Below are 22,238 nucleotides of genomic sequence, written 5' to 3'. Positions count from 1 at the left end.
ACCTTGGGGAACGCCGATAGTGACCGGTGTCTGATCGGATAAGTCATGATTGATTAGGACTCGATGAGATCTGTTTTGTAGGAATGAGCAGAACCATTTTAAGACAGGATGGGTCGCTCTGGTACTAAGTTCTGAGAGGTTCAGGAGGGTTTCATGTTTGACTGTGTCAAACGCTGATGATAGGTCAAGAAGGAATAAAAGATTAGATTCATTATGATTTGAGAAAGTGTAAAGCATCGTCGTCAATGTGGACCATGGCGGTTTCAGTACTGTGACCTGGTCTGAAACCAGATTAGCAGTGGTCGAGGAGTTGGTGCTGGTCAATGTGATTGCAGAATTGTTGATGAACACATTTTTCCAGGAGCTTGGCTGAGGTTTGGATGCTCGAAATGGGGCGAAAATTGTTGGGATCACAAAGGTTCAAGTCTGGCTTTTATAGTATAGGTGTGACTTGTCTACTTTTTAGAAAGTCCGGCATGGTGCCTTGCGTAAGAGAGGCGTTGATAATTCTGGTCCATAGGGGTATCCGGAGGAGTGTAGTGTCCTTGAGGAATTTGGAGGGAAGAGGGTCATTGAAGTGGTTGGAAAGTGTAGTGGAAGCCAGTAGTTTTGAGATGTCAGTGTCCTTAAATGTCTGAAAGATGGACCATGAGGTATTATTTTTAGGTTTAAAGAGAAGGTTGCTAGGACAAATTTCCTGCGAGGTGGAGGTGCATTGTGACTGGGTTTCAGGCGGTAAACAATTCACAGCAATGCGGAGCGCGTTGTCAGTTGACTTAGTATTATATTAGGTAGCGTTGTAGTGTCAGATGTGGAGCATTTACGCTTCCCATTAGTTTGTTGTTTCACCAGCGTAAAGAGTTTTTTTGGGGATGGTTGAAGGCTGTGTCCAGTTGCTGACGGAAAAATTATGTTTGGCACTTCTGATGCACCTATTGTAGTTCCTTCTTTTTTTACACAAGAGTTTAAGGTTTGAAAGAGATGGGGTCCGTCTTCACACTCTTTCTGCAAGTCTAACGGCACGGCGTTCCGCATTCAGGCTACAGTTGAACGAGGTATTGGTTTTACTTATCGAGACTCACCTTAGTTAATTGGGGCAGTCCATGATGTTAGACAGAGAGCTAAGGTAGTGCTTAGTGAGGTCTTGAGCATCAACCATTTCAGGGGAGGAGACAGGAGGTTAAGGCTGGTGGCAGATATGTCTGGATTGAGATTGAGGGTGTTTCTGATCCAGTGTTTAGCGTTCACAGGCTGGCCTTTGTGGATGATTGCCTTTACAACAATGGATAAGGTGATGCACTAATGAATGGTCCAGTCGCAGGGTGAAATAGAATCCAACAGTATGGTATTTTTCCTGGCTATGATTAAGTCTAAGATGGCCCCTTTTATATGAGTAGGACGATTACAGACTTGGGTCAGGTTGAGGTCCTGGAGGAAAGCCTTAAATCAATTCACTAGTGGATCCTTCGTGTCATTCCAGGGAATGTTGAAGTCACCTAGGAAAATCTGGTTGTTGCGTGGGGTAAGGTTGGTGGAGATGATCTCCATGATTTGTTCAATGAAGGTAAGGTTATCACCTGGGGGATGGTAGAAAGTGTGCAGAGTGTGGGTGGAGTTGTCTTTGGTAGAGATATTGATCATTATATATTCACAGCCAGATGTGGGAGAGGAAAGTGATTGTTTAACAGAGGTTTGATAGATAAATACAAGCAATACCGCCCCCAAGACGGCTAGTGCGATCATTTACGGATGATCGAGTAACTGGGTGGAACCAGGCTGTCTAGTATAGTAGAAGAGGAATCATTTAGCCAAGTTTCAGTGAGAATGAGTAGATCCAGGTCCAAGTTTAGTAATACGTTCTGTATGTCGGCCGCGTGTTTCACTGCTGATCTGTTTTTGAGTAGTGAGCATTTTACGTTGGTTTTGGTAATGGAAGAGTGTGAGATTGGGGACAAGTTTGAGGTTAGATTTATTGATGAGTCTGGGTTTTTATATGGTATCCTTTGCGGTTGGGTGATAATGGTTTGAATCCTAACTGGAGGTGGGATGTGGTGGGCGGGATCATAAAGAGAGAGAAAGGAGAGGATATCTGTAGTCGAAAGGTATTTGACAAGCCTGTTGGGTCGGGTGGAATGGTCTAGATTAGGCTTGCATCTCCATCTAGGTTGAGATCTGGAGTATGCACCACCAACTCTGGGAGGGCGAGTGGGAAGATTTCAGTGCTGGTGGTATATTGAAAGGTTTGACATACTGAGTTCTACATTAGAGGTGATGCGTAGAAGACTAAGGATATCAGCCCGCAACAACTGTATATCAGATTGTATTGTATCCACCGTAGAATAGAGTATTGGGGTATTAGTGTGGGGGTGTTACGGCAGAGAAGTGATAGGGAGGAGAGTTATCTAAAATATTGCATGTGACGGAGGGGTTCTTTGGTTTGGAGTAATAGTTAATAGTCTTAGAAGTATCCCTACCTAAGGTGATGGGATTATGGTCAGACACCATAAGGTGATGAGGAGTGAGGGGACGCCAAGAGGAAAGGTTGTAGAGACAAGAGGTGGAGAGAATGTTGAGAGGCAGCCATCCAGAAGCATTGATGTCAGCGAAAGGAGCTTGTAAAGGCTGAGGAAGTGGGAGACGTGGTTTGTTAGGGCCCCTGCATGTGTAGTGATAGTGGTTTGCTGACTGAGGGAGCTGTGTATCCCAAGCTGAGAGGGAGCAGGGTTGTGAATTATTTTGTTATTAGGTTGGCTATGAGGGTTGACTAGGTGAGCGTTGGAGGAATGGTCATCGCCAATCCGAGTTGGGGTACTGTTCTGAGATGATGAGACATCTGGTATGGTAGTGTGGGCAACAGTCTGGGGCGAGGAGTAGGATGACGAGTGGATAGGAATGGATGGGGACTGTATGTTATTGGGATACATTACCTTACTACTATACACCATCATCTACTAAATGAACAGAGGACTAGTAGAAAGAAGTAGGTTTTACATTCATATGTCTTTTTGCTAGTATGCATCTTTGTAAATAGAGAAGCCTGTATTGGATGGCAATTTAGCACAGTGAGAGTTTGTGTGTGGTGGTGCTGCAGCTGCCTTCTGTGGTTGTGGTGATTCTGGTGCCATACGTGTTGCATGTGTGGTGGTGCTGCAGCTGCCTGCTGTGGTGTCGGCTTTGGATGTGGTAATTCATTTGCCCCACTTGTTGCATGTGATTGTTCTGGTGGCATAGGCATTGCATGTGTGGTGGTGCTGCAGCTGCCTGCTTTGCTGTGGGATGTGGATGTGGTGATTCTGGTGCTGTGCGTGTTGCATGTGTTGTGGTGCAGCTGCTTGGTGTGGGCTGTGGATGTGGTGATTCTGGTGCCATACGTGTTGCATGTGTGGTGGTGCTGCAGCTGCCTGCTGTGGTGTTGGCTTTGGATGTGGTGATTCTGGTGCCACACTTGTTGCATGTGATTGTTCTGGTGCCATAGGCATTGCATGTGTGGTGGTGCTGCAGCTGCCTGCTTTGCTGTGGGATGTGGATGTGGTGATTCTGGTGCTGTGCGTGTTGCATGTGTTGTGGTGCAGCAGTATGAAAAAGGGGACAAGTGTTCTTTATAATTGTCAAATTTTATTTTCTTTTTTCATAGAGATTGTATATGTATCACAAAAGCTTTTTTTATATATTTCTTTCTTCTTTTTTTTGTGTTGTGGTGCAGCTGCTTGCTGTGGTGTGGGCTGTGGATGTGGTGATTCTGGTGCCATACGTGTTGCATGTGTGGTGATGCTGCAGCTGCTTGCTGTGGTGTCGGCTTTGGATGTGGTGCTTCTGTTGCCACACTTGTTGCATGTGATTGTTCTGGTGCCATAGGCATTGCATTTATGGTGGTGATGATGCCTGGAGGGTTACGGTCTCTGGAGGTGATGGTTCTAATATCATATGCAAAGCATTTGTGGTGGTACTGCAGCTTCCTGTGGTGGTGAGGGTTGTGGATGTGATGGTTCTGGTACCATAGGCGTTGAATGTGTGGTGGTGCTGCTTCCTGTTGTGATGCGGCATGTGGTGGTGGTGGTTCTGGTTGCATGGGGGTTACATGCGTGGTTGTTGTGCTCGTTCTGGGGGACAAGATGTTGCATGTGTGATTGTGGTACTTCTTGTGGCGGTTCTCTCTGTAAATGTGGTAAGTCTGCCTGCGGATGTGGTAGTTCTGGTGGCAAACGCATTGCATGTGTGGTGGTGCTGCTTCCAGTGGTGAGTGCAGACTGTTAATGTTGTGTTTCTGATGGCATAGGTGCTGCATGTGTGGTGGTGCTGCTACCTGGAGTAATGTGAGCTATGGAGGGAGTGTTTCTGATGGCATAGGCATTGCATGTTTGGCGGGGCTGCTGTGGTGCGGGATTTGGAGTTGGTACTTCTGGTGGTATAGATGTTGCATTTTTGGTGGCGGTGCCACTTCCTGGTGTGATACGAGCTGTAGCGATGGTAGTTCTGCTGGCACAGGAGGTACATGTGTGGCAGGGGTGCAGTCTGTGAAGGTGGTGGTTCTGGTGGCATAGGCACTGTATTTCCGGTAGTGCTGCTACATGGTGTATTGCGGGGTGTGGATGTGGTAGTTCTGGTGGCATAGGTGTTTCATCAGTGGTGGTTATGTGGGCAGTGGGTGTGACGGTTACGGTGGCATAGGCTTTGCATGTGTGGCGTTGCTGCTACCTGGAGTAGTGCGGAATGTAGAGGTGGTGTTTATGGTGGCGTAGGCATTGCATGTTTGGTCGGGCTGGTGTGGTGCAGGCTGTGGAGGTTGTACTTCTGGTGACATAGATGTTGCATTTTTGGTGCTGCTTCTGCCTGGGGTGGTTCTGGCTGTGGAATTGGTCGCTCTGCTGGCATAGGCTTTGCATATGTGGTGATGCTTTCCGATGCCTGGAGTCGTGTTTGCTGCACACATTGGAGAAGGAACCAGAAACGAGGACTGCATGTGTTTCTAAAAGAGCAGTGCTTCCCAAAGCTCTTAAAGACTACAGCGGATATGTTAAGCAGAGGAGTATTTCAAGAGTCTTTTGTTGTCGTTTATATTTTTAAACCCTTTAGTATTGATTGTTTTTTGTGTTCATTTTTCCTGAAGAGTATCTGCAGTAGATAGAGTTGTAGTGAGGTCTTACTAAAATAAACTTTATGAATCGGTTTTGTGGGCCCTTGTGTTCATTGTTTGTCATACAGTTTGTAATCTTGATAAAAGATCAGTGCTGCAGAAGAGCACAATGTGTCTGCTTACTTAAATAACGTGCTTTCCGAGGCATGTTTCCCTCTCCTTTCATTCAGTAATGACTCTCCTACAGTAGAAGTGACGCTTACAGTTCTGCATTTCGGGTTGCTGTTTGTGTGTTTCTTTTACATCACAGACTGAAAACATAGCTAAATGCTGACCTTTTCTGCTAAGTATTATCGCTGTTTGAGGGTATGTTCTGATGTGATTGAATGCCATTTCCTCTAAATCTGACGTTTCTAAACCTTCTGCTAGCAGTGGAGCTGAGCTCAGTTCACAGAATGTTTACTTGAGTGATCTGTGATAGTTTGTAAATTGTATCACCCTCCTTAGTGGTCCGTGTTAGTTGGTGCTTCCTGAGTGTGCAGTTTCACAAAGTAATTCACACGCTTGAGGGCCATGATTTCACCAGATGTCTTCTGTGTCAAATGCCACTTGTTGCCTCATTCTGATTACCTAAAGTTGAATATTTGTAGTGGAGATCTCCTGTGCATCACTTTGTAAATGTTCTATTGGGGCCATTTGTTCACATTGGCTTTGTGCGATCCAAGGCTTTTTTCAGGGTGGAGTAACTATCACCGTTGTATATAACCCAGAAGGGGGAGAGACAAGCACGGCATTGCTTATCTCCGTGGAATGCCTCTTGGCCGCTCAAACCGTTACAAACACGTTGCACCATACATGCTCTTCTCACGATTGTTTCTGAGGTATCTTTTTCCCCACAACCCATTTTAAACCTGATTATATTAAGTAGCGTTGCCACTTAGAGAGCCCAACCTGTTGAAGGCAGATAGGGGTACGAAATTGAGCATGCCCACAAAGAATATCTTTGTCTGAAGTTCTTTTAAAAAAAAAAAAGAATTCCTGATGATATTGGGGGAAACAAGTTTCTATTTTTAGGTTTGAAGCTGCGCTGGCCCATTGTTTTTGGATTCTTTCGCTAACTTCCTCTGGATGTGTGTATGTACAGGTGGCTGTGGTAGGTTGTTCCTGGGCATCTGATAACTGTGAGGACAGAGCCATTTGGAGCCTTAACCCAGTGCTGAACAAATGATAACCTAGTGCACTAGATAGACGATTGTGAATGTGGCTATTTCCTAGAGGTTATCTAATAAAGTAATTGAGTGCCCTATGCCACACGCCTGGTTCAGGTTGCGAGACAAGGGAATAAGACCATTCTAACTGAAGATCAGAAAAGTGATCTGCTTCATCACTTCTGTAGTATATATTTGAGAGTTTTGGCATGGAGGTCCTAGTACTTACGGTTGCAGAACCCCTTATTAGAAATGACAGCGAGCACAAATGTGATATGGTTCGTGGGAATAGTTCCAGTAAGAGGTGGGTCACAAGTGTGAACGATTTTGGTGGGAGGAAGGCGATTTGAGGGGTAGAGAGTCTCAAGCAAAGTTAACTCTGTTGCAAGCATTTTTGAATCTTTCCAATGAAGCCTGAAATGTTCCCAGGATCCCAGAGCCATCTGGTTGATCGACGTGGGTTTGGGTGTTCTTGGTACTCGCTTGGAAGCCTAGATTTTAGGACTGTTTACTTTTTTTACTGGGGACATATGGACGTGGTGAAAGATGGGTGACAGTGCCCACACACTTTGTGCTCATTTGGTTTGTGAAGTTAGCAAATGTTTGACAGAACCAATGGGGAATGAGGAGAAAATCATGTGATGAACCGTATCACAAAAAGCATGAGATGACATTCAAGGCATAATTCTCTGCTTTTTATTCAGAATTGATGTGAACATATTTGTGGCGACTTCTGGTGTCTGTTTCTGCCAGAGTTTGTTGGTTAGTCAATACTTTTAATTTTGGAATTTCAGATGTCAGCAACTGAATTAGCTTTCAAGAAATTGAATGTTCTTAGTTATATTGGACTTTGACGCGGGTGGACTCCCCAAAGCATGTGCTAAATCCTTGGATTTGTTTTGCCCATCTAATCCTTGCCGATGAGGGTAGCTCATAATAGAATTTGCTTGAGCCTGAATACGCAAGCAAAGATAGCCGATTTGCCTCCAACAGTGTAAATGACCTCCTTGCATTCCATGGTGGCAGATATGAGGTGTCCGAAGGTGGGCATTAAGTGTGTGCAGTGGTGCACTGGGTATTTCTAAGAATGAGGCTATGCTGCAGCTTGTATATTTTGACTTAAATGGATCGTCTCTTCAATGCCATGTTTTGTGGGTGAGAGGAAGCACCCTGACAAACACTTGTTAAGACGTCACAGTCTCCAAAGAGTTGCAAGGACTAGCTTTGTGCTATGGGGACTTCCTGCTCCTTCACAGGGTTTTGTGGAAAACATAGCGAGTGCTGACCTGTGCCATACTTTTGAGTGTTCATGGGATATGTTTGGGAGCCGCCCATGCTTCAGTTCACTTGCTCCCAGTACATCTGAGATCTGAAAAAAGGATTATAGTTTACAGGTCGGGAACTATGAGTTTTTCTGTGTAATTGAGATACCTCTGATCTAATATGCCAGTTTCTCCCCATCTCTGTGAGCGAGACACAGTGCGAGTCCGTGGTACCCAGAGGATGTTCAGTGTGTAACGTGTTTGGAATGGCTTTGACATGGGGATCATTCAAACATCACCAAATAATGAGTTACTTACCTCATGAATCACCATTGACTTTCATTGAGGCATCTGCTGGTGCCATGGAGGGCAGGTAGCTTCTCCTGTCCATAACCCTGGCAGTTGTGCATTTAGTTATTGCGTCTGGTGTAAAATATAATCAAGGGCAGATGTCAAGGAAGACTTGGATCACACATGCTAGCATTTGGTGTAATGACGTACATGCTGCTCAATGTGGCCGGATGCTCCAGTACTTGTCCTGCAAGTTCCCCCTGCACACGTAGTCCACTTATAACAGATAATCTTATTCTGCACTTCAGTAATGCCCTCTGTCCCTTGCTTGTTCTGTACAGAGTGCAATGCTGAGTCTTTAGCAAGGCAGGTGTGTGAGTGTCTCAGAGTTAAAATGCTGGTTTATTGATGGTTGCTGCTCACTGATTGTTCGGCTAGTGAACTACTTTATACTAACTGCCAATTCGGTTTGTTTTTTCAGACCTTAATTTTAAGAAGAGCGGTATGATAGTAAAGGCATTCCTGCCTGGATGCCTTCTTTCTCCCAGAAAACAAAACCAATGCAGGTGGTGGGTTTGGGGGAAGAGGTCCAGGGTTGTGGCCATCATGCTGTGAATACTGTAAATTGTGTCCTCCCTCACATGGCATGGAGAAGACTGCTTCCTGAGCACTGAAATGGCAGAGGATCCGTACCCCTCTTTGTATTGGCTCTTGTGTGGGGTATCAGCATGTCTCTGGCTTAGGAGCTCAATATTACTTCAGAGGAATGGGAGCTGGTGGGTGCCATTTAAATGCATCAGAGACAAAGACTTGCTGTGATGGTTTAAGTGCCCAGAGGTATGAATAGGTTACAAAGCAATAAGTAAACAGATTTCAAGTGTACTCGTTTGAATCCACCTCCGGGTTAGATGGCAAGGGTGATGCACAACAATGGAAGGATTAGGAATCAGACGCTTGTTTCCTTCTCTTCCCTCACCATCAATCTGTCCTTATGACAGCTGTGTTTTTTTTATTTACAGTAAAAATATATAAAGTATTAAGCCATTTAAATGTGACAATTGCAAGACTGCATGTTTTCCTGTGTCCTGCCACCTTAAATCTTCCTCCAGTGAGTGAATGATTGTCCCTCTGCACCTTCCAGTAGCTAGCATTGATGCGAACATATTCATGTAAGATTGTCCTTTCAGCTGCCCAAAGTTATGCCCAAAGTTTTGTGGTCCCCACAATAGATGTAGTGACTCCGTTCTAAACTTTACAGAAGTTTCTACTTCGTCCTGGAGATGAACAGTATTGACCACGTTCCTTGAAGGCCCTGTATTTACTTGTTTAGAGTAGCCAGCCCCTGTCGCCAGCTGTTCCCTGCACATGGCAGTACTAGGGGCCACCTCCAAATGGAACAAGTCTTCAGAGTTTGGAGCCTGAGAGATTTCCTTTGCTTCATGCAACTGCAGGATGTGCATGAGCTGTGTGTATTTGATAGTTTTATTGTGACTGAAGGTTCTTGTCAGCCTGGTGTGAGAGTCTATGGCCCTATGTCTGCCCCTCTTTCTTGGCAGCCCCTTTACAGTGATGATAGTAATGCAACCAATGTTTGTTTGTACAGGCGTTGGGGAAGTAGTCATTGGCCTGAGAGCCAATCCTGGCCCTAGCCCTCATTTCAGTTGCACCCTGTTTGTAGGAATAGAGGAATCACACATATACATCCTTTCCTCTCATGCCCTGACCAAATTTTCTCCCTGCCTTGCGCTGCAGATCCGGCTCTGTGGTCTGTGCTTCAATCCCTTTATTGGATCCATCCCCTGGGGACAAGGCAGCCAGCCGGACTTGCCCGCACACAGGTATGTCCTTGCACGCTTTGCACTGCGTCAGCTCTTTAACTGTACACACATGCGCACGCCCAAGAATGCCCCGCGTCTGATGGGACGTGGTCAACCTATGGCCAAAGAACTCGAAGAGTCATGTTTTTCTTACTGGATGGTTCGCAAAACTGAATATTTTTAGAACGTGAAAACCAATTTGACTACATTATATGTAAAAGATTCTCAGGAATGATGTGAGCATCTCAATCTGCAAGTTGCTGGTGCAGAAGAATCATCTGTTAGTAGTAATGACTTGAGTGGTCTAGGTATTGTTACCACTCAGTGGACTTCTCCAATTTAGAGACACTGTAACGAGAGCTACCAAATCTAGAGCAGGGAAAGACCCAGAGGCTTCCCAGCACAACTCTTGTGATTCTAGACTGCAGGAGTTGCACTTACAACCACATTGATGGAAAGGCTTCTAGCCTGGCTGAAGGCTGCTTAGAAAGACTTCTCGCAAGAGAGTAGTGTCACGCAGTGCCATTAGCCGATGTGTGTTGACCGAAAGAGGGATTATGACCTGAAAGGATGAGTCTCTGCACTATTACCTCGTGTGCCGTTAAACAAAAAGGCGAACAGGAACTTGCTGTGGTCATTGGCACACTGTAATAGAGGGGGCTGGTTTGCAGCCAGAGAGCAGGGTGACTGATAAAAAAGGATACCCAGAACTACCCATTCTGTCTAGACTGTTCTGTCCAGCAGGCAGTCGTGGCAGGCTTTGTCTCTTCCTCATTTTATCTCTCTCTCTTCCTATTACCCATCTTCCCTCTTTTCTCCTCTTTCTCATTCCCCACCTACCCCTGCTTACCTTTAGCAGCCTGACATGCTCTTCCACAAAGTATATGCAGTGTGGAGATGTGGTTTTCGTCAAGAGTTCAAGTAGATACTTCACCATGACTCTGAAAATGTGGTTGTAAAATACGCACAGACAGATCACATACTAAAGCCCGAATGTATCCTCTGTCTTGTGTGCAAACTGAAGAACCGGAGGCTGAAGGGCTTCTGCACAGTGTCTCTAACATCCCCACCTGATCACTGCCACCTAGTGCTCCTATCTCTTTCAGATTCCCTACTTTCAGTACAGTACACACCACACAAAGCCAAAGAGAAACCCTCTCAAGAAGCGAGAAGATCAGCTTGTGGGGGTGTACAGCCTCCTAAATATTATCAAAGCTCATTTAAAACTAGTGTAGACGTCCAAAAAAGCTGAGCTCTTGCACATCGATGACCTTGTATCTGTGGACTGACAGTATTTTTAAAGTAGATCACATTTGATAAACCAGCAAAGTTTTGAAAGTGATATGCAATCACGCGATATAAATTACAATTCATTGAATTGTATGTTAATGTTTCATAGACAAAGTTGTTTTCGTCAAGTCCACAAGAAGGTCATCCACACCAAAGTTTTTTGCAAAATTTCTGTCAACATTAAAAGAAGAAAGTGCCGCTGACAAAGCCACAGTTTCCTTGTATTCCCAGATAAAGCCAAACTCCTGTGCTTGGATTGGTGAAGCAGAACCTCCTTTGGCTGGTGGCAGTTTAAAAAAATTAATTTGGGAATTTGCTCTTGTGGTTTTATGAGCATGCTTCAAGGGCGAGGAACTGAGTGCCTTAAACATGCAGTCTCACACAAACAGTGCCACAGCACTCTTAGCATGCAATCCCCGCTGTGGTGTTAATCCATTGTAAATCCTGTTGATTTTCTCACTCAATGTGAGGAAGAGGCCTGAGGTCCACTAAAAACAAGCACACATTGCTCAGGGGTAGACCAGCATAATGGAAAGCTGGAAGGAAATCAAAGGATGACCCCTCCCCTGCCTCAGCAAGGAGGTTGAGTACTATTGTGACTGTTTTGCTAGCACACATGTGGCCAGAGCTATGGTTGCAGCGCTTGGGAGGAGACGCCCATACAATTGCGTCTACACCAGGTGGTTTGCATCGATCAGACTTCAGCGGCATGGCTTTTACTGCTAATCCATTTCCTCGCTTTTGAACCATGCTCTTGACTAGCCCCTGACACTGTAACATAGTATTGTATACCTCGTGATATATTCATATTGTGCCCTGTTATGGCACCATTTGTTAAATGAAAAATGTTTATAGTTTGCCTTTCCAGCTGCTTGCTTGCTTAAACGCTGCGTTTGGCAACTGGTTGCCTCAATCTTCTCTGTAATGTGGTTCGAAAAATACACATTGCCTATAATATGTAGGTTGTGTAGTATTCTGATGTCTGTGTTTGTGCGTAATTGGTTTTCTTATCCTTTTACAGCGTCCCATGGCCTATAAAATTCCTTGATTCTTTTACAGCTTCCCATGATCTTGAAAACCCGTCCCTTCATTGAATCCACATGCCACGGTCTGGTCCATGTCTTTCAAGTAGAGGAGCTCAAACCGCTAATGTCTATTTTCCCAGATTCCTGTTCCGTTCTTCGGCCTTTCTTTTTACCGTAAAGTCTGTTCCGTGTGGCAGGCCAGACAAATGAGCGAAAATCACCCAACTACACAGTTTTGGAAGCCTCTCAACAAGCAGTGCTGGTTCTCCACCAACCTTCTCTGCCCATCTTTAAGCATTTTGCAACCTTCATCACCGTGGGTGCTGCCATTATAATAGGGATGCATTGGCAAACTTCAGACTCTCTCTGTAAAGTGGGTGATGTGATGAGGTCACGTTCACTCGCTTCAGGCTGACAAACGTACCATTCTAGAAAGTGCCTCATTGCTTCACAAGTTCCAGTAGACATTTACTTTGGGACTTTGTCCTTCTTCAGTCATTTTAAACGCCCCTGCCATGTTTGCTGAATACGATTATCCTAGCAGTAAGTATAACTTTTGCTCAAAAGAGCTGGGTTTGAATCGCAGCCTCTTAAGTCCGGTCCTTGTAGATCTTTCCAACCAGTCGTAGACCGAGAAGAGTTGCAAGAGGCTGTGGTGTTGTGTGGATGTTTGAGGGGCAGGATGGCTTGACTGTTATGTGAAGCCTACTTCACAGAAGTAATTCCCTTGCTACTACCCTGTACATTTGTCTGCCCTGAAAGGAGTTGGCTGAAACAGATTGCCAGGGGGTTGTTTGCAGGTCCACGTAGGCTTACTTCAGCCGTCCTGCAGCTAAATTCCTTGGCAAATGTAAATTCAGCAGAAACTTGGAAGTAACCTCTTTCCCCACTCACACCTTTCAGACTGTCCCATTTGTAAGACATCTTTTTAATTGTCTTTTAAATGCACAGCAGCCAGTAGAATTCCCCTTTTTTATTTTTTTCTCCTCGCAGACCATCTTGATCCAAAACATCTATCGTAATCCCCAAAACAGTGCACAGACGGCCGACGGCTCCCACTGTAAGTCCTGATGCAGGTGGACATTATGTATAAGATTTTGGTGTTAGAGACCCCCACTCCTAATGTGACCCAGAAAGCGTTCGCTCCTGTGGTGCTGCCAGTGAGCAGCACCAACAAGATGGTCGGTGTAATATCAAACGAATATCAGGAACCTGACAAAGGAACGATCTGCAATCCGTTAGACTTAGTGATAGACTAAAATGGTCTTTCTTGTTCAGTGAGTGAGCAGGGTTTCCAGGTGCAGCTGCTTGACTGAGGATAGGTAATCTTGCTTCCAGGATAGGAGAGCCAAAAGCAACCTGCAGAGGTTAGTTATTATCACTGTGGAATCGCAGAAATCTAAGGGCTCCAAACCAGATGTTTTTTGGATGAGTAGGAGCCTTAAAGTGCATACTGTGTGAGACCCAGGTTTATGTTAAGAACTGGGGTGGAGTGGTCTAATCTTAATAGAATGTTTTATGAAAAGAGATTAGTGAAGAGGTGCTTAATATATGTCCACCTTTTGGCACCTTCTCACTCTTCCCTAGTGGGACATAGGAGTGATGTAGCGGGAACAGGAGCTCTGTTTTAAGTGGTCTCATCTAGAGCCTTCTAACAGCAGGCAATAGAGGAAGGGAGCACAAGGGGCTGCCTTGGCTGGAAGCTGTGCATCTGACACCCTTTTAATACTAGTGGGGTGGGCAGTGTACCCTGATGAAGGACTTGTGACACATTGTGGGTCCAGTTAAATTAACCTGAAAAATGCAAAGAAAAGGTTATTTACATAGCAGAAAGAGGGGAGTGGCTTGGAGGTCACTGCTGGGAAAAAGATGAGGGACAGCCAAGTTGAGGTGGAAGTTGGACCTGGCATACAATCTAATCGGGCCACCAGGAATTGATACCTTTGTGTCTTGGCCATGATACCGAAGAAGTGTGAAAGCCCAATTCAGCACTTAAAGCTGACCCAAATGCAGAAGACGACAGTATTTGTCAAGTTCCTGATATCTGTGCCTTTGAACACACAATCCTTACAAGGTAAGTCGCCTGAACGGGGTAGCCCTACCTCCTAGCTTGTGTGGCGAGGACATCGAGATCTCATCCTACCCCTTCTGCATTGAGCACATATATGAATGTAGTTTTGTCCTGAGCTGATGGGTTGATTGCGGACAGAGACCTTGTAACTGTCTGGGACTGCAGCTCACCCAGAATGTAATTGTTTTTATTATTGTGGGAGGGGATTTTCATCATTCCACAACTTGGGTGTTGCATTTGACAATTGTCTGAAAGTTTCCATTTGATGCAGTGGTGGTTGAGCTGAGATCTCAGGGGCTCTCGCAACAAGGAAGGCTTGGCAACCCCTCACCATTGAGTTTGCTTTAAATTGTGCATTAACCTGTTCTTTTTCAGCTCCATAGATAGTCTAGAGATGTCGCCAGAAAACTGGTTGTGTTCTTATGACTTCACAAGTTTTCTACTATAATATAAAGATGTTACATTTTGTATTTCAGACAATTGCACTCTTGAACATATATCGTAACCCTCAAAACTCTTCCCAGTCTGGCGACGGTTTGCGCTGTAAGTTCCTCCATCTTCCTTCACGCATTCCCCCACCGTGCTCAGTGGCCTTCTGAGTCAACCCGATCTAGTTTGAGAAATGTGTTTTGTTTTTTAATTGTTTGATTTTGGGGTCTGCACCGACCGTTTTCATAAACTTGCTGAAGCTAATGTTACCTTTGCGAACAATTCCTCTATTTTCCGCTCCGGGCCTGTAGTCTGGAGTGGTGCGCATGTACCATGTGTAATAAACATTGCTGGAGTTCTTTTATATTCTCCAGTCATGACCGAGAAATGTAGGGTGATTTGACCATAATCAGCTTGCAGTAGTAACCTCAGTGGTGTATGTAGGTTTTTGGTTCCTGGTGTTGCGGTTTCGTTCGTCCTGATCTCTGATAACTTCTTTCCGATGACTAAACTGTAGTTTCACGTGTTCCAAGGTCTTAGCATTCTCTTATTGTCCTTACGCAGTACCTGGAGCGGCATGCTAATGTGCCAGCCCTTCTCCAGTCTTTTCTGAAGGAGACAAATTATTTATTCTTTTTGTTAGTGTAGCAATGTGTAGCTCTTTGCACACCATACTATCAAGATCTTGATTTTTCAAATAATTTTGGCCGTCACCGCATTCTCTTTCTGGTGTCCTTAAAAGCAGTTTGCTGTTTCCAGCTTTCTTTGCTGCATGTATGGACCAGACGCAGAGCCTAATTTCAAGGATTAAAACAGGGTCAGCACTGGATCCTTGCCCGCTTAAAGTGCTTACACCAGTTATGGACACGCTGATTCCGGTCATTACACAGGTCTGTAACGCTGTGTTCAGATCGGGCATTTTCCCTGCCTCCTTGAAACACACGTTGGTTAAACCCCTACTAAAAAAATTCAATCTTAACAAAGATGAACTAAAAAACTATCGGCCGATAGCCAGTCTCCCCTTCCTGGCCAAGGTCATAGAAAAAGGTATGAACCAACAATTGTCGGAGTTTGTTGAGCGGTACCAGCTGCTCGACAACACTCAGTTCGGTTTTCGCAAATGTCATGGCACGGAGACCGCCCTCCTCAAAGCGGCAGACGATATCCGAGCTATACGAGATCAGGGGGGGACAGCAGTCTTGGTCCTGCTGGATCTCTCTGCGGCCTTCGACACGGTCGACCACAAGATCTTGGCCGACCGTGTCGAACGATTAGGTGTCCAGGAAACAGCGCTGGACCTACTTGTATCATTTTTGGCCAACAGAACTCAGGCGGTCTCCCTTGGACCATACCAATCTTCCAAGGTGTCCTTGCCATGTGGGGTCCCCCAAGGCTCGTCCCTAAGTCCGACACTCTTTAACATCTACGTGTCGGACCTTGCTAGTGTCATCAAAGCTTTTGGGATGAGCCTGACCTCCTACGCTGACGACACCCAATTGGTACTGGCCATCAAAGGGGACGGGGAAGAAGTGGCCAAGTTATTTACCAGGGGAATGGTGGCCATAGGTGACTGGATGGCCACGAACTGTCTCAAACTTAATTCAGATAAAACTGAAGTGGTCATCTTCGGTCACCTCTCTCCGGGCTGGTCACCAGTATGGTGGCCAACATCGTTCGGAACTCCTCCCAGCCCAGCTCTTAAAGTCAGAAATCTGGGCATCACCTTTGATGCAGGTCTAAATTTTATGGCACACGCCAACAAGACTGCTGCAACTGCCCATATGAAACTCAGAATGATCAGGAAAATACTACCATACCTACCTGACACTGCTGGGAGAATTCTGGTCAGCTCATTAGTCTTGTCCGCACTGGACTATTGTAATGCTCTATTCCTAAATGCACAATCCCGGGTGACTAATAAGATGCAGTCAATTCAAAATGCTGCTGCCCGGATGCTGGCGGGACTTCCCAAGTTTGCATCGGTTTCAAACACTATCAGGGAACTCCACTGGCTGCCGATACGCAGCCGCATCAAATTTAAATCATTGTGCATTCTTTACAAAGCTCTCAATAACCAAGGCCCCCACTTTCTTAAACACAATCTTTATCACTATATCCCAACCTGTTCCCTTCGTTCCTCTCATCACAATCACCTAGTTGTGCCTCGTACTAGAACAGTCACTTGGGGTGACAGGCGATTTCTGGTTGCCGCCCCCAAACTCTGGAACACCCTTCCTCTTCACATTAGGACTAGCCTTTCCCTCTTTATATTTCGCAAACAACTTAAGACTTGGTTATTTGACCAATAGTTCTACTCCTGTAAGGTTTTTTAAATACTGATCCATCCCCTAAGTCAGCGCCGAGACGCCTACGGGTATTCGCCGCGCTCAACAAATGTCAATAAATGAATAAATGAAGGGAATTCAGCTTCTAGTCTGTTGCGTGGGAGCTACAAAAAGAAATATTTACGGATATGGCTAAAAAAATACAATTATGGCTTTATCCGTAGAAATAAATTACAGATCTTTTAACACCGTTCTCACCACTAATATTGAATGCTGATCTTCTAGAGCACCAACCATGGCCAGCAGGTGTAATCAGATGATCTGAATGGTCGCTGCAAAGATGGAATACAGCTTTGGCAGGCGTTTACAACGGACAAGTACATACAGTTCATCCAGACTGACACAGCCACTACTCGCTCAAAATGCAAAAAATGTTAAATCGTACTGTCTAATAATATGGATGTAGGTTAGCAAGTCAGGTGGCAGTTGCTCTGTCAAGCCATACCTAAAAATCCTAAGAACTTCTCTGGTAGCAGCCTGGATGGGAGGAGGGCAGGACACCATACATAATCTAGTTATCTAAGACACTTTAATGGCATTACAATGTCAGGTGTGTCCCTGAAAATTCAACCTCAGGCAGCTGAAAAAATGTAAAAAAACAAAATAATCACAGCTGTGTGAAGGGTAAGTACTTTTTCGTGGATGGTGGCTATTCATTTCTGCTCAAGCAAAACGTACGCCTAGCTCCCAACAAGTGGGCGAAGCCAAGCCACTCTCCTGGTGATTCTCACATAATTGGCGACGGCTGTGCTTTCAAGCCATACCATAACTACAACAAAAACAGTGCATGAGCAAGAAATTATAGCCTATTAGTCAGCGAGAACAGCCTCTAAGGCTGTCCTTAAATATAACTTCAAAATGCTGAGCCATTATTTGAGACTGTTACTGTACAAGGCCTAGGGTAGCATAAAAATTGCAAAATCCATTTGAGAAGAAAAGAGAAATTAGCATTTTACACTGCTTTGAAGAAATCCATATGGGAAGGGTTGATGGGGCACTGCAAAAGAACCCAACATCAAAGACCTTCATAATTTATATGGTATTCAGGCAAACCTTTGCACAGATATGAAGACAAAGTTTGTTTTTGACAATTTGTAGATAAATCCAGGTTGCTCCAGAGGGTACCCCTAGAGGAGCCAACAATGTATGATCCCATGTCTATCCTAAGAGGTGAACATTGCAGCCTCCTACCCAGGTTATGTTTACACATTGAAGGTGACGTACATTTAGGTGAATTTGTGAAGGAATTCTTTGCCATGTGGCAACGGTAAACCGTGAACTATAGTCCTTTTCCTAATCTTTCGACAGTTCTGTCTCCATGCCTACGTTCCACAAGTCAGTTATATGAAACCATACAAACTCTTAGAAGCCCCAAAGCTTTTTGAGCTGTGCCATAAATTGGACAACTCTGGTCCCTCACACGCTCCGACTAATATCAAGCCCTTGCTCAGCTGTTGGCGTGCTTGAAATCTAATACTCATTGATTGTACTCCTCATACCGTTCAGTCCACCCACATAAACTCTATGGCCAGCACCAAAATTCTCGTTATAAATGAGCTTATCATTTTGCCGTAGTTTTCTTGTGGTGGCTTTTCTAAAGCAAAACATTAAAACTAGTATGAACCCATGTTGTCTTTTATTTGCGCTGGAACCTACATCTGTTTCGAGGGCCTATATATAGCTGCTTTTTACCATCACGTTGGCTACGGTGTTTCACAATTGAACCGCCCTATACAAATACTCAAGCAGGTAAATATTTCGCTCACCATTGGTCTCTGGCGTGGACCTAGTGACTGGCATAGATCTGTTGGCTGCAGTTTTCTAGGGCGACATGCACTCGTTTTTGTTCCCCACTCTTGTCTGCATGTTACTTTAAATGGTGTGTGTCCTAGAATAACCTTTGCCACCCACAGATGTTTAGCCCATCATGGTTCCTGTCTTTGATGTTGGAATTCCAATCTTTATATGCGGTGGCTGATCTCTGGCAGGTTGGCAACTTTTGTAGAAACAGTGTAGTTGCATTAACACAGATTTAAATGCTGTTTGAGCTGCATTTTTAAGTGTCTATACCTAAGCACTTTGCATAGGTGGTGTTTCGAAGCAGACACATGATCCCTGAAATGGGATCTATATGCAGTTTAGGAGGTGGAATGATCTCCTTGACCCAAGGCAATGATTTAGATGCTTTCTTTTTGGATGCCAACCTGGTTGTGCTGTTATAACGTATTGTGGACTGCAGGTTGTTGATGCAGCATGTGGTAACAGGACTTAGTCTGCTGTAATAGAGTAGGATCTTAAGGCCAGGATGATGGGTGGTGGAAACCTTACTAGCATGCTAATATTGGTTGTGTAGATCTGCTTTTTGATGGAGGCTACTAACCTCAGATGCCTCACTTTGTGAATAATGCCCGGGCATCAGACTGGATCTGGAGACTGTTAAAGCAGTTATCCTGCTTGCCACCAGCTGACATCGTACAGCTACACACCAAACTCGTTCTGCTCCGGAAGTGACCAGCAGAGCTGCGTTAGTGCCACCCATCATCCCTGACGTCTGTTCCTTTCTGTCTGCGCCCTCTGGTGCTGATCCGGAGCTTCTCCCTTGTCTTTGACCAGATATTTTGACAAAATATATCCAGTGTGCAAGAGAAATGCCAACCCCTAAAACCACAGAGTGTAAACCATGCAGGGACTGTCGCACACCGATGTCTGACTGATCCTCGTTAAGTTGGTTTGTGGTGAATGGGTGGAATCACAACTCCAAGGCCTGTGGTGATTGCACTCAGATGAACTTGAAGGCCATATGGGAATGCAAATCCAAACTCTACATTTCCATACACAAGAAGACTCTGCAGCGTAATCGGTTGATGTCAAAAGGAAGGTCATGTTCCCGCTTCCGAAGTAGTTACTGCGGCAGGGCGTCACACCGTTTAAACACTTTGGCTAAGAAGATAAAACACAAAAATCCAAGCTGAAAGTGCCACGTCATGGCAGTCTCGAACTCTAGAGATGGCACGACACCATCAACGTGCCTTCTGGTCTCATTCCTAATGTCCGTCAGACCTGAATCAGTCTCTGCTCCTGACGCACCCTGAGTTTCCAGAACCACTGGCGATGTTGCAGCATGTAGAAGCCTTCAGGTTAGTTATTCTGCATATCTTCTGCACTTCACGGCTCCCTGTGAGACACCTTCGGGCCCCAAGGATCCACATAAACCTCCAATCAGACTTCCACTGGCAGGTCTGCCCTCAGCGCCATCTGTGCTCTTTGGAACTTTATCTGGTTCAGCACCGACTCCAGTTCCTAGTTCCGCTTTGGCACCATTCCCAATGTCAGTCTTATTCACATCAACGCAGTTCACAATGGATTAAATATAAAGCCTGAATCTTCTGTGACCTCGATCAAAGTTGCGCCTGGGACTGACAGGCGCACAACCTCTTCACACAGTAGGGCCAAGACTTTCAATAATCTTTCTGGCACGAATTCTGAAAACCACAGCTATGATGACTGGGACCATTATGTTCCCCAAGATGAGGCCAACTGGTATGAAGAGCTTCAGAATGCCTGCGGTCTTGACCCTTCGCCTAATAAGTCTTGGGTTTCCCCTGGGTACTGCTACAGAGGCAAGAGCCTCTTTTTCTGTAGTGATGTGAAGGTCAGATGAAGTTTTAGATCTACAATTACCAACCATGGAAGAGAAAACTAAGGTATTGATGAAAGGTCTACAAACTGGCCATTGAGCCAGTGTTACCACTTAACAAGGCTCTTGACACCCTTTTGGCCACCGTGGCGAATCCCTTTTCAGGGCTACCTGTCAAGACAGGCTGATTGTCGCCGTCACCATTGCTCTGCACCTGGCAATCCCGCTTTCCTAACACAGCCTCCAACTCTGGAAAGTCTGGTGGTACATCCCCTGGCAGGGTCAACCTCCATTCATTTCCTTCCACTACGCCACTCACCCTCCGATTTGAGTCCAAAAGAAAAGAGACGTTGGACAAGAGAATTTTCTCCTCCACGAGGCTCGCTCTGAGATCAGTAAATGCCTCAGCAGGTACTGTGTCTCAGTATTACCTACTATTCCAGACAGTCTTCGGGCATCTCTTACTCGTGCTACTCACAGCAGCCAGGATGCTGCAACATTTGTGATACGCTCAGGTATAAGCACTTCTGTCTGGAATATGGTGAGCGTACCATCGTGGCCCTTCCACGCCACCCCTAGATGAAATCTGCGGCTCTTTCGGGGACTTGCAGACATCTTTAATGGACATGCCCTTTGACGGCTCTCGCCTTTTTGGTGACCAAAGGAACGTTGCATTGGAGCGTTTCAATGAAAGCATCGCCACAGCATGCTCTTAGAGCCTTCCTGCCCCACGGGGTAATTCCTTCAACAATTTTGTCCTCTCCATGGCTATGGTTGATGTTTCCCCACCCTTCTGCACTTCCTCGTCCAGCTCAATAGGCTTGTCAGCCCTTTCATGGTAAAGTCTGCGGCGCGTAAAGAAAACTAGCACATCATGCAGCTCAGACCCCCTTGCAGCCGCACAGACACTCATGTCGGAGGCAGGGTCGGATATTTCCTGCTAGTGTGGCAGGCCCCTATGACCGACCAGTGAGTCAATATGTGCATTGGGGCTATGCCATTCATTTCTTCTCTGCCTTCAGGGTGGCTGAGTCCTTTTGTACTTCTTACAGCAGGCAGAGCAGCCCCTTTTGGTCAGAAGGTCCATAAATATGGTTCCAGCCTCGGAAGGAGGAACTGGGTGTTATTCCCGCTACTTACTTTTCTAGGACGGAAGAGACACTCCATGAGTTTATCGATTGTACCATGGAACATCAAGTGAACTATCAGCTCTTTGTAGAGTTTTCTAGGGCAAAGAAGGGTCAAAAAGAACCCTCTGTTGCTAGATTGTTGTCCACATGTAGATCTGCTACAGCAAAAAAAGCTGCCCCAGATGTCTTGTGGGTTCATTCTACGAGGGCCAAAACTGTTAGCATGTGGAGTGCCTGTCCTGGACATCGGACATGTGGCTACCTACTCTTCGGTACACAGGTTCATGAAGCACTACTGCCTTGACTCAGTTCACAAACGCAACGCTTTGGGAGGTATTGCTACGGTATCTCTTCACAAGATGAGGAATCTGTGGTTCGAAGTATCAATCAGAAGTCCAAGTTACTTACCTGCTGTAATGATCTTTCTGGTGATTTCTCTTGCGCAGATTACCTCACCGACCCTCCCACTTCCACGTTCTGTGTACTGGACTCTCTTCCATCTAAACAGGTACCAATCTAGAGATTGTCAAATGGCTCCCCAGCAGCACCCTCAGACGCATCACTGAAGCCCTCATCACCAGCAAACTGTACTAAGTTAACCCTCTTGCGGAATCAACACTCAACTGACCAGACCACTCCAGCCCATACAGAACTCCACA

At 45.4% G+C, this 22,238-nt stretch overlaps 1 protein-coding gene across 6 annotated transcripts in view; it reads left to right on the top strand.

Moving 5' to 3' along the window:
• Window positions 1-22,238, top strand: part of U2AF1 (U2 small nuclear RNA auxiliary factor 1) — a 123,416-nt gene that overhangs the window by 20,673 nt on the left and 80,505 nt on the right. For 2 of the 6 annotated variants that reach the window (XM_078656392.1, XM_078656389.1), the window contains exon 3: window positions 14,515-14,581. In XM_078656392.1, the coding sequence (XP_078512518.1) occupies window positions 14,515-14,581 (67 nt within the window). Of the gene's footprint in view, window positions 1-9,587; window positions 9,674-12,960; window positions 13,028-14,514; window positions 14,582-22,238 lie in introns of all 6 variants that reach the window. The other 4 variants (XM_078656393.1, XM_078656390.1, XM_078656394.1 and 1 more) reach the window with 2 other exon arrangements.

The sequence above is a fragment of the Lissotriton helveticus genome, chromosome 8 (assembly GCF_964261635.1).
Source record: "Lissotriton helveticus chromosome 8, aLisHel1.1, whole genome shotgun sequence".
NCBI lineage: Eukaryota > Metazoa > Chordata > Amphibia > Caudata > Salamandridae > Lissotriton > Lissotriton helveticus.
Note: the sequence above shows the minus strand (reverse complement) of the source record. Positions and strands in the feature narration are given on the sequence as shown.